At 30.9% G+C, this 13358-nt stretch overlaps 1 protein-coding gene across 5 annotated transcripts in view; it reads left to right on the top strand.

Annotated features, from left to right (window-relative positions):
* Col11a1 (collagen type XI alpha 1 chain) overlaps positions 1–13358 on the top strand; it is a 201995-nt gene that overhangs the window by 75624 nt on the left and 113013 nt on the right. For all 5 annotated transcript variants that reach the window (XR_010049335.1, XM_063255044.1, XM_063255037.1 and 2 more), the window contains 8 exons: positions 512–574; positions 1551–1625; positions 2645–2728; positions 5014–5070; positions 8519–8572; positions 12670–12723; positions 12830–12883; positions 13046–13099. Coding sequence is in view for 4 of the 5 variants with exons in the window: in XM_063255044.1 (XP_063111114.1) it covers positions 512–574; positions 1551–1625; positions 2645–2728; positions 5014–5070; positions 8519–8572; positions 12670–12723; positions 12830–12883; positions 13046–13099 (495 nt within the window). In the remaining variant the exon portion in view is untranslated. The remainder of the gene's footprint in view (positions 1–511; positions 575–1550; positions 1626–2644; positions 2729–5013; positions 5071–8518; positions 8573–12669; positions 12724–12829; positions 12884–13045; positions 13100–13358) is intronic.

Here is a 13358-nt window from a genome sequence, read left to right as displayed (position 1 = left end):
GTCCTTTCCTGATATAGTTGATGTCATTCAGTGTGCTGTTATTTTCAGTTTATTGAAATGATTAGAACTTGTAAGGAATCCCCTATGTTTTGTGTAGAATTTATTCCACTCTTGTTGTGCTTTTAAATATTTATAAAAGAAAATATTAAAATTATTTCAAGTTAAATGATTTCTATGCCTTTAAGTTTTCTATCATCATATTATTTGAGTCTCATTTCTTCAGAAGACTTGGGACCCAGCTTCTACTCCAGAGACGTGACATTGGCATGCTCTCCTTTTCTGTTTTTCCTCTATCTTGAGAGCAGCTTCTTAGAGGAACACTTGTACTACCACTAAGTTCTTCCTATATTTTCTTTTCATGGGAAGCTACATAGTGTGATTATTGGGAGACTAAGTATATATTTTTGAAACATAAATGAGCTGTTCTTTCATCTTACAGGGATGAACACTAAATTGTCTGAACACTAATGAGATTAAGTATTTGACTCAGATCATGTTTTTTCTTCCGTAGGGTCTTATGGGTCCTCCAGGTTTACAAGGCCCTTCTGGACCCCCTGGTGACCCTGGTGATAGGGTAAGTGATATAAGCACCATATTATTATAAAAGCATGCAACACAGATTAAAATAATTTAAATTTATTCTACAATTTTAGCGTGTTTTTAACTGGGTGAGATATGAAGTAGCAATTCTATGAATTGAGTGTGTGCAACATTTAACTTTTGAGGCTGCAGTTTAAATGTGAGACTAAAGAACGCATAGCTGTATTAGAATGAGTAAGCCATTGTTTTCAACTGCAATATCTAGATGAACCTATTATATTAGATTCAATTCTTTAAATTTGCATTCCTGATATATTCTCTAGGCATTCCTGTAGGTATTTAGCTAAATACTGTTAGAATGAGTTTATGGACCTGTGTTCTACTATGAAGATCAAATTCTGTGTTATACGATGCAGTAGAACCTTTGTGTTAAGCTGCTCTAAACTTTCTTTGTAAAGTGTCTGTCCATTTATTTTCATCCTTCAGTAGTCAATTAGAGTATTTCCCCGTTTAAAAATAGTAGATCAGAGATTACATTTAATTTTAAATTAAATTGTACTTTCTATATTTTACAATTTAAATAAAGCAAAATATTTTATTTTATATTTAAATTACAAAATTTAAACCTGTTACAGAAATTCTGGTTTGGTAAGAGTTATATAAGTTAAGAGGGCTTAAGTGGCATATTAGGCAGTTGTTCATTTTCTTATGTAGTTTGCTCAGTCTTTTTTTTATTTTTTTATTTTTTTCTTGAGATAGTATTTCACTGTGTAGTTCAAGTTGGCTTCAGTTCACTGTGTAGCTCAGGCTGGCCTCGAATTTGTGGTGATCCTCCTGCCTCAGCCTCCTGAGTGCTGGAATTACAAGCCTGTGCCACTTACCAAAAAAAGAGATTAACCAATCTAGAAAGAGCAATAATGAAGTAGTTAATATAGATTGATGTTACTCTAAATTATCTTAGTTCAAATAAATTTTATTATATATTTTGATTATTTCATTTACTTTCCTAGGGACCTCCAGGACGTCCTGGTTTACCAGGAGCTGATGGTCTACCTGGTCCTCCTGGTACTATGTTAATGTTACCGGTAGGTAGTTTTCTTTTTAAAATATTTTATTTTATTTTCATATTTTATCATCATATTTTTGAAAAATACTATTAATAGAGCACCATTCTATGTAGAGACACAGGCAACTTTTGGAAATTACAAGAAAATTTTACTGACTAAAATCTGGTAAAAATTTATATCTCTACATAAAATTTTTCATTATTTGATTACACTTTTGCTCATAAAATTTTTATAAGTGCACTAATAGTATGTGTTTTTCTTGGTTATATCATTAACATGAATTTCATATACTATTTAACATAATATTACTATATTATTTGCCAAAATATAGACTATGGTTGAAACTTTTTAAAGAAGAGATAATATAGTGTCATTATTCATTTCTCAAAATTATTTGCTTTGCTAAAAGGTATTTTTTTAAAATTTCTGTTATCATAGCATTATGGTAATAAAAAATTCCATTTATGGTTTAAGGGTAATAAAATTTCAAAAAATATTTTTGTAGAGTAAAAAATTGACTCATATGACATTTTGAGTTAAAATTTAGAATTGTTTGGTAGAATAATAAAGTAGATTGATTTTCTAGTATAATTGCTCAAGAATGGGCAAACAAAATAAATATAATGACAAACTTTTCTCCATTGAGGGAGATCTCAAAAATTTTGGCCCAAAAAATAAAGATAGGTCTATAACCACCACTGAAATTAGTACATTTGGAATTTTTACAAAAGAAAAAGTAAAGTAGGTAGCATTTATGTGGATAAAAAGAGATTTACCCAGAGATTCATTCCATGATTATAGGCTAAAGTGGGAAAAGTGTTTTCTAGTCACTATATCGAGTAACAAATAAATTAAAAGTAAATTAGAAAAAGAAATCTTGGTACTAAGACTCATTTTGGAATTACTTTGGAGTTTTGTAAAATACCACTATTTTAGGCAAGGTTTTTTTTTTTTTTTTTTTAATCTAGTAGTTAAGGTACCTAATAGAACGTATTTGACAGAGGGTAATTTTCATCTTCTTTATGTGCTGTTCCCAGTTTCGTTATGGTGGGGATGGTTCGAAAGGACCAACTATCTCTGCTCAGGAAGCACAGGCACAGGCCATACTGCAGCAGGCTCGGGTAAGAGAGGCAAACACGCTTTCCCACAACCTGATTGTGTGTGTGTGTGTGTGTGTGTGTGTGTGTGTGTGTGTCGTATATAGAATATAGATGGAATAGTGTTAAAACTGTATTTAGTTTTCCAGTATTGATAATTAAGTCAATATTAAGTAACTGACCCTAGAGGAAATTCTATATAATTCAGACTGTTTCTTATTCTGGCACCCAAAATTTGTATTTTTCTTTTTGATGAGTGTTAATGAACTTAAATTTCTACTTAGCTTGTACATCTTTTATCTCTGAGCAGTGTCAGTGACTGACTGATGTATATAATTAAGAAAATAAAGATTGAAAGAAATATGTTAAACTTAGCCTTCTTGATTCTTTGAAATATTCCACATAATTCAGAAAGTTGAGATTCTTGAACATTACTACATGTGAAAAGGATCTTGAGGTCTATATTTTTAGTTAGAATCTTTATCATCTAAACTATTTTTACAGAATCCATTCAGTATTGATATTCCTTCAGTTGAAAATCTGTTGTCAATTGAAAGCATCAACAAACTTTAGATTGATAAAATAATCTCATTTATATTTTTATCTATCTTTATTGCAATTAAGACATATGAGACAAAAAATAGGAAGGAATCAGAAAACTTACATTTTTAATAGTAATTTTTAAGTAAGAAAGGAAAAAAGGAATTTATGGTTGCTATGGAAATGGTTACCCACTTACTAACCAATATAAATCCCTTCTGTCATAACTGTATTGATCATGAATATTTATATATTGCATATTTATATATGCAAAATATGTGAAAATATAAGTGAAAGCTGTAATGTACTTTCAATATTAATGTATTGCCTAAGTCTACTAATCTGAAAAAAATATCATCACTGATTGGCTCATATTTAAAGGTAATAAAAAAATTAGATATTTTGGGGGCTGAGGATTTAGCTCAGCGGCATAAGTGCCTTCCTTTCAAGTGTGTGGTCATGAGTTTGATCCCTGGTACCGATAAAAACGAAAAAGACAAAAAAAATTAAATATTTGGTTACTAGGCCATGGTATAATATAAATTAGAAAATACTTAATAATTATTTTACAATTCCTGTGATTTAGTTTGTGAGTTTTATCATTTTGAAATAATATAATTATTTGAATTTAAGTATTTGAGTCTGATGAATTCCTCATTTTATTAGTCCTCTTTACCTGCTTGAAAAATTGGTAGCAAACATTATAATTCCAATTTATCATATATTTAATCTCAGGGTTTAAAGGATATTTTCAAAAATCCCATAGGGAGCAGGGCATGGTGGTTCATGCCTGTAATCCCAGCACTCAGGAGGCTGTGGTGAGGGGGACCAGCCTGGGCTACAAAGTGAGCTCAAGGCCAGCCTGAACTGCATAGTGAGACCCCATCTCAAAAAAGACAAAAAAAAAAAAAAATCCCATAGGGAGTTAGAAGTGCAATTTTGAAGATCTTTTTGTTTTCATTCCATGCACTACTTTAATATAGTTTTGTCTTTATTTCCATCACAGTCTTATTTTGATATGTTGAGATTCACCTAAACATTAATCTTTTGAACTCGCTAATAATCAAAATAATCACACCATAAAAAATTCATCATCTATCAGATTTTTAACTGTTGATTCTATAAATTACAGCTTTTAGGATAAGCTAAGTATATACGTCTGATACTTAAGTGTAATAAAACTGCATGTGATCAGTTCACTATTTTTGATTATACAAAGTAAATACACCATTATAAAGTATTAAATTTCAGATTTACTGAGAAAAGTGGATTATCATAATGCTTTCTGTCCAATGCTTTCTGCTTTGTGCAGTCGGACTTTCAATATTCTACATTTTCCTAAGTGCTATTTGAAAATTTTATTCAAAGTATCTCAAATTGTTTACTTTTAAGAATATTTTCTTGAGAATTGTGTTTGAACATTTAAGTGGAGAAAACTATATGTTATTCTGAAGTACGTACCAGAACAGAAAATTTTCAGGAATTCTAAAGCTTTACTGTTTTAACTTTCATAATTGATTAAATCCCAACAATATATGATATAGATTCTTTATGTTTTAAGACATAAAAAACGTAGTTACTTAGGTCTTTTTGAGTCTGGCAACTTTCCTTTCTTCTGTAACCTGTCACTATTTCTAGCATGTAGCTATTGTAGCTGTGTTAATCATGTGCAATATAAGGGAGTTTGTGCCGGTGACCATTACATTTCAAAATGCTCATTGAGAAGACCTTTCTGGAACTTGACAATTTTTTTTTTTTTAATTTTCTAGATTGCACTGAGAGGCCCACCTGGCCCGATGGGTCTGACTGGAAGACCAGGTCCTGTGGTAGGTTTTTTTTATCCAAAAAACATAATATTTGGTAAATTCTTTATACCAGTATTTCCCTGAAGATCTTTTGCCAGGTTTTGTTCATATCTGTAGTTGATTAAAATATTGTGTGTGTAACTATTCCTGCTTGATATTGTCTCACTAATAAAAATACTTTTAATTCAGTTTTAAGTATATTTTGATAAAAATGTTTTAGTTGAAGTGCTTCAGGTCAAGTATATAAAATAAAAATATAATTCAGTTACATATGTGACAGTTTCTCAAAATATACCAGTTATTTGGCTCAGATTCAGGTAATAACATGCGATTTTCATTAACTTTTTGAGGTTTAATTTAACACTAAATAAAATTCTAATTTAAAAAGGCATTTATGTAAGGAGCTGTGAAAATTATTACAGAATCTCAGTAGCAAACAAGATAATTGGTTTAAACTGAAGGTGACCTTGATATTTTGAGTTTAGATAATAGAGAAATTATTTTCTTTTTTTAGAAACTCTTAGAAAATAACAATGTGGTTTCTTTTCCTTATAAACATGCCAGCAAGCTGTTTTCAATTTTCTTTTCTGAAATATTTTGAAATGTACTAAGGGTAAGCAGTGAAGCAATTTAGAAATAACACAAAAATAGAAATAACACAAAAAAATTTAGCTCAGTGGCATAAGCACCTGCCTTGCAAGCACGTGGTTGTGAGTTTGATCCCCAGGACCAATTAAAAAAAAAAAGAAAGAAAGAAAACCAGTGTTCTCACTGATTTTACAGTTTATGAGAAAAAATGCCTATAAGAATTTGTTTTTATTATAAAAATTATTTTTTCTATGCTTTAATATAATCTCATATAGTTCCAATATTTATGCAATATGTTAATCTGAAAGTTAAAAAAATTTATCTGTGTTCTCAGATGACATCTTGGTTACTTCTCTCTCATCGCTGGGACAAAATACTTCACATTCACTATGAAGGAAAGAAAAGTCTATTTAGCTTCTGGTTTTTGGAGATTTCAGTCCATACTCAGCTGGCTCCAAGGCTGGGAGGCGTGACTTAGGGGCAACATGTTGGCTTCAGCAGATACCAGAAGCCACAAAAGCAAAAGGGCAAAAGACAAAATGATGCCCCCTTCCCTCCCTTATATTGTCTGCTGGCTAGTTGCCCCTAGCACTTACACTGCCAGTCCCAGCAATAGACAATGAACCAATCACAAACACTAAATTCAGTTGCCTCCATGATGAAATGAGGCTTGGGGTCATCTAAACATAAATGATAGTAGATGATATGCAATCACAGAGTTTTTATTAAAATTTGAATCACTTAACCTTCTCATTACTTAGTCTATATTATTGATTGCATTAAGATCACACAAGTTTTCCTTACGTTTTACATGAATCATGTCGCTTTCCATAAATGTGTGTTTCCCTCAATTTAATCTTGAAATGTCATTAATATTGAAGTCTTACATTTTCAGTCATAGGCAGTCATGTGTTTTGTATGTCCTGATAATATGTTCAAAATAATTCAAATTATACAGATTTCTGAAAATTATCAAATTTATTTTGTTTATACTTCACTATTCTGCTTTTTAAAATATAAAAAGAATATGGTAGAGTATATGCAGTTCAACGGAGGAAAAATGAATTAATGTATCAGTGATTTAAATTTATATACTTGAGGAAAATATGTTAGTACTTTCCAGAATTTGGTGCAAAGATTACCTGAGTGTTTTATTAAAAATAAAAATTTTGCAGACTGGAACTTGGGACTTTTAGAATTGGGAGATGACAAATTATATTTTTGTCAAGTGCTGTAGTTTATTTTTATGGCCACACTCTGATTTACAGTCTAGGACCTCCAACACAGCACTATCCAACTAAATTTCATTATTTCACGATCTTGAAAAGTGAAAGCAGAGGATATGGGTGGTGATGAGTATAACCAAAGAGAGTTTGTTACGTAAGCAATTCTTGGCCAATCATTGAGGCTCAGCCATTTTTGTCAGTATATGTTGACAAAGTGAAAACATGGACAGCTGTGAATATTTGTAATGTATAGAAAAGATTTATTCATTTTATCCACTTATGAAATATTTAGCTTACTTAAAAATTAAATAATAGTTTAGAGAACATGTTACTTTTTTTCACCATTTTCTTTTGTATAATGCTTTGTTCCAAAATACTAAGCTATTTCAAATATCTTGTAACTGTATCATTTAAGAAAATAGTTCATGAATTCAAGTTTTAAAAACAAAATGTACATTAGATTTTAACATAAATTTTGATACTTTTCAATGAAAAACTAATTTATAGAAATGTTATACAATTTTTATGCATAAATGTATAGCTACATGTAAAATATATAGGAAATATTGAAAATGTGTTTCCTTACTCTATTACTGTCTATTATTACATGGAAATTTTTTATAGTAAATTTTTTGGCAAGATAATTGTAATTTATAGACTGCACAATGCTTATATATAAAAGATACAATGCAATCAATTAGTGAAAAGCAAATTCACTTCTGTAACTGTATCCACATAGTACTTAATAATTTTTTTAAACATAGAACTACATATTTTTTGTGAAAATTAAATTACAGAAGCTCTTCATTTAAAACTAGACAATCATCATTATTTTCAAGATTTGAAAATTTATGTTACTTGATTTTCCGTTTTGAGTCGTGTTAGTAGTTATTTTACTTCACAACCACCAGAAGGCTCTGGAGAGCCTGCATTTGCCACTTTAGTATAATTTTAATCATTGTACTTTTACATAACACTAAGTTTAACAATCTAATACTTTTTCCTGTTTAGTACATAAGCATTTCATTGAAGTTTTTGAATTGTGTAAATATTCATAAGATATTTTTGTTATAATGACTTATTCTCATGAACAAAACAATCTTGGAAAAATATTTCTACATTATCTTAGGAGAGTTATGATAAAAATAGCACTTATCTTTGCCATTTTTAATTCTAGAATTCAGCATTTGAAAACACCTGTCTATACAACAGTAGTATTGTTACCAAATCTGTTTTGTATAAATGATTCAATGCACACGTGATTTTAAATTGTTTTGTCACCCTACTGTGTGAACTTGTGTTGCTCTAGTGCTACACCACAGTGTAGTGATACTCCTTGTGTATCATCTTAAGTGTTCTGATGGTTCTCAACATTGAAGATTATTTTAATGTGTCTCATGGGATTGGCTTCTGTCTAGGTATTAGTGAAATATAAACCCTTAAATACGGTTCACACACGGAAATACAATCAGTATGCTAAGATGAGGAGCACTTAAAGGAAAACACTTGAAATGCTTACTGTGTTAATTAATGGAATCGTCCTAAGTTGATTAATCATATTTAGAATGTTTATTTCAAGTGGGAAACAATACATGGTAAAAGGGCTTTGGGAATTTCTGAATTAAGTGGATTTTGTCTTCAACTTTTCTATGCAGGGAGGACCTGGGTCAGCTGGAGCCAAGGGCGAGAGTGGTGATCCTGGTCCTCAGGTAAAAAGCAATGTTGTCTTCCCTTATTTTATTTTTTCTTTTATCTATTACAATAAACAAAGTATCAAAGTGTCTCTATTATGTTACTTAAATCTTATTCATCTCTTTTTTACTTTTTTATTAAATTTATCAGTACATTTTAGGTATACATATTGATCACATTCATCATAGGGAATTTTTACCTGTACGTGTTATATCTTGATTCTTCTATTTTTTCCTCTTTTCTGCCCCCCTTCCTGTCATTTACAAAAGCTTTGTTTCTGTTTTCTTTTCCTTTTTTCCTCATTTTTCCCTTTCTCACTTTCCCTCTCTCCCCTGACTAGTCTACTTCTCATTTGAACATTTTCTTCCTGTTTTAAAATATGTATTGTATATTTTGGTCCTTGAAGCAGGGAAACAGTGTGATATTTATACATATGTGTCTAATTTATTTCACTTAAGAGTGTGTTGTCAGAGTTCATACATTTACCTATAAATTCCTGAAGTTTATCTTTCTTTATGGTTGAGTAATACTCCATGGTATAAAAAAAAGCCACATTTTAATCCATTTATCCATAGATGAACGTTTAGGCTATTTCCAAGATTTAGGTATTTCAAACTGTGACACTGTAAATATGGGTGTGCGTATGTTGTGCTGGTGTGAGGCTTTTAATTCTTTGGGAAGATGCCAAGAAGAGGAATAGCTAAATCAAATTGAACCTTTGGTTTTAGTTTTTGAGAAACCTCTACGCTGATTTTCACAATGGTTGCACCAGGCTATACTCCTACCAACAGTGGAAAAGGATTTTTTTTTTACCCACAGCCCCCCCAGCATTTGTTATTGGTTGATTTCTTGATAAGAGCCATTTTCTGGAGTGACATGGAATTTCAGAGTTGTTTTAATTTGCATCTCTCAAATGACAAATAATGTTGAAAATTTTTTCGTATATTTATTTCCTATTTGTAGGACTGGAGATTTAGCTCAGTGGCTCAGGCCAATCTCTGGTACAAAAAAATATATATATATATATATATATATATATATATATATATAAGTTTTCCATTTGTACTTCTTCATCTTTGAAATATGTATTTATTTTAGATGCCTATTTTTTAAATTGGGTCTTCAAATATTGGGTTTATGATTTTTTGAGTTCTTTACATTATCTACATATTAGTCCTTTGCCTGACAAACAGCTGAAAAATTTTTTTTTCCTACTCTGTTGGTTGTCTTCACTTGTTGGTGATTTCTTTTTCTGTGCAAAAGCTTTTTAATAAGACAGGACCCAAGTTGTGGATTCTTTGTGGTAATTTGTGTCACTTGAGGTTTTTTTCATAAAATATTGGCATATATTTATGTCTTCAAGAGTTCTACTTATTCTGTCTTTCAGCAGATTTAGTGTTTCTGTTTTAGTATTTAAATCTTTGATCTAAATAATAGCCAAATTCAATCACATACCTGAATACAAAGTCAACAGTCAAAAATCAATAGCATTTCTCTAAACAAATGAGAAACTCACTGAAAGAGAAATTAGGGTAACTATACTTTTCACAGTAGCATGGAAGCAATGAAATATTTAGAAATCAATTTATTGATCAAAATGAAAGATCTTTACACTGAAAACTACAGCACTCCAAAAATGGAGATTGAAGAGGATATTAGAAAATGGAAAAAGATATCCCTTGGTCTTGGGTAGGAAGAATCAACAGAGTGAAAATTACCGTTCTCCCAAAACTGTTATACAGCTTTAATGCAGTCCCAATCAAAACATTAATAACATACTAGCACAATTAAATACAGTCCTAAAATTAATTTGGAAAGGAAGGAGACCTAGAATAACAAAAACATTTGTGGGCCACAAAGACAAGGCAGAGGCATCACAATCTACCTTGAAATTATATATCAAAAGCTACAAAGTCACAAAAACAGCATGGTACTGGCAAAACAAACACACAAGCAAAAGAAACAAGCAAAAAACAGACCTGAGGATCAATGGAACAGATTAGAAATGCAGACGCAACTCCAAACACTCTGTCACCTTATTATTATAACAGAAAAACAAAAGTGACTTTAAAAATGCATTCATTTATGGATGAAAATACTTCCTTAACACATTGGGCTGCAGGGACTCAATAGTTATCTATTTTTTCCTTCTTTATAGTTTTATTTGAAAAACAACATCAGGAACAATTAAATCTATATATCACCAATAATACCAAAATCATATATATATATATGAAGAAAGGAGTTCATATATGTGATGTTTTATATAGATAGTGTCTTATATATGATGATATATATGTATATATTGACAGAGAGGCAGAGAGACAGAGAGGACAGAAAGAGAGAGAGAGAGAGGAAGAGAGAGACATCAGTAATACCAAAATCATTGGAATACATAATTTTCTATAATTTTACTTTCCTGGTGTCTGCCTGATACAGTGGAACTTTCCTGTGACCCCTAGCACCTGCTGAACTCTGAGTGTATTCCTCATTCGTTTTGTACTTTTAAGAACCTTATCAATTTAGACGTTATATAATCTTACAAGAGAAGTTTTTGACGCAGCCTAATGTCTCTGACATTCAGCACACTTGAGTGCCTCTAAAGTGTGTGCTGTTAGATGCAGGTCACAATTAAATACAGTCCTAAAATTAATTTGGAAAGGAAGGAGACCTAGAATAACAAAAACATTTGTGGGCCACATGTTCCATCATGTGGATGCACCATAGTTTATTTTAAAATGAGGAAAAATCTTCACAATAATAATGAATTAATATTTCATTGATTCAAAAATGGCAAACTTCCATAACATTGCCATAAAAAAGAAAATATTTATAGGTCAACTGAGAATTTCATGAAACTATGGAAACAGTATATGCAGTTGTAGAAATGTATTCCTCTGCAGTTTCTAAACGTTTTAATTCAAACTCTTCCCTTTACAAAACATAAGTATTACAAAACATACTAGACCAGTGTTTGTGGATTTTGCATTTTTTCCTTGGTTGCCCAAGGCCAAAGACAAAAATGTTCTATCAAAGGAAAGATCATTTTCTTTAAAATGCAGCAACATTTTTCGTGTTATTGGTCCTTGCCTTCCAGCTTTGTCTAGGTCAGAGTATTTCCGCTGCAACATGTTTGTAAAAGAACTGTATTCTTTACTTCTAATTGCTAGATAATCTCAACTTTATATTTTAGTGTCAATATTTTATAGTGATCATAAAAACTACTTGTACTTTTAAATGTAGATTTTATTTTTACCATATTCATTACATACACATTATTTAAATTAATGTTAAAAAATAGTGGGGATGTAAAGGTGTATATTTATATTGAACTATATTTCATCAGCTATTAACTTTGTAGTAGTTTTACTTTAAAATTGGTTTATCAGTCTTCATATAACATATGTAGATATAGATGTGTCGATACTGCTACTTATTGTAATGCAAATATTTAATCTTTTCAGTGATTAATTTGGCTGAGCATAGTACCAGTAAAAAATGATCCTCAGCATTTTTGGTATGGGTGTATGATCGATGAAATATCAGTATGTACTAAGCACTGTGCTCTTGCAGGAATAGTTGAAACACATTTGATTGGAAACTTTAGCAGATTACAGTCTAATAGGAGATTCAACTATGAAAAAAAGCAGTATAAATCTAGTATGCTAACTTCAATGAAAAACAAAATATCTTGGATGTGATATCTAAAAAGAGAAGAGAAAGATGAAGGGAAAGGATTTGGAAAGAGAAGAAAAATGTGACAGATGGGTAGAATATGTTCAGTTCATGGAAATATAAAACCCATGGTTTTGAGAACAAAATAAGTAACTAAGAGCATTGTTAAAGTTTAGAATATTCCATTATTTTTTTAAAGTTAGATTGCTTTCCTACCTGTGAATTTAATAAATAATAAGGCCTTCTTTAATATAAGAAGACATTTTAAAACTGATTCTCTTGTCTTTGACTTTATCTAAATCATTAGATAGAAATCAACTCATTGTGTCTAAGCAAGTAAAGCTAAGAGAATATCAGTTTCTAAAGCTATATTATTGATGTTACAGAGTTTATGACCAAAATTTCTACAATATGATACAATTGTGATGTTTTGCTCTAGGGCCCTCGAGGTGTCCAAGGTCCCCCTGGTCCAACAGGAAAACCTGGAAAAAGGGTATGGCAGATTCTCACTGAGGTTTCTCAGCACTGGTCAGTTAGTTTGCTTTCTTTTGTTTTCCTCTGGTGAGAGACTTTGACAAGTCTGTTCTTGGCCTTGTCAGGGTCGTCCAGGTGCAGATGGAGGAAGAGGAATGCCCGGAGAGCCTGGAGCAAAGGTCAGGAGCTCAAATATTTATATATTAAGCTATTATATGTCATTTCACCCAGGAATATTTTCAGTTGTAAAATAAAATTTCTAGGTATGAAATGGTACTTAACATTCAACTTACATTGCAGCTCTAACTAGAAATGAGATGATTATGATTGTGATTTTACAGGGAGATCGAGGGTTTGATGGACTTCCAGGTCTGCCAGGTGATAAAGGTCATAGGGTAAGTCACATATACTACTTTAGGACAATAGAAATTCTATGCAATGGTTTGTGTTGACTCACTTTAAGTAATTGAAAAAATTAATTCAAATATTTTAAAATCCATTTACAAGTTAATTGAAGAAAGATAGTTAAAATTTTGTGGCATCAATTGTTTTTATTATATGAATGCTCCTGCATGCAAACATAAAGCAAGCCAGGATCTTTATATTCATATATATGGGAAAGATTGCATTAATAAAGGAAATTTCATTTTCTAT

Source organism: Cavia porcellus, unplaced genomic scaffold (genome assembly GCF_034190915.1).
Source record: "Cavia porcellus strain 051 isolate PalLab524CR breed Dunkin Hartley unplaced genomic scaffold, mCavPor4.1 scaffold_1, whole genome shotgun sequence".
Classification (NCBI taxonomy): domain Eukaryota; kingdom Metazoa; phylum Chordata; class Mammalia; order Rodentia; family Caviidae; genus Cavia; species Cavia porcellus.
The sequence above is the reverse complement of the archived record's forward strand: the minus strand, read 5'-3'. Positions and strand labels throughout refer to the sequence as shown.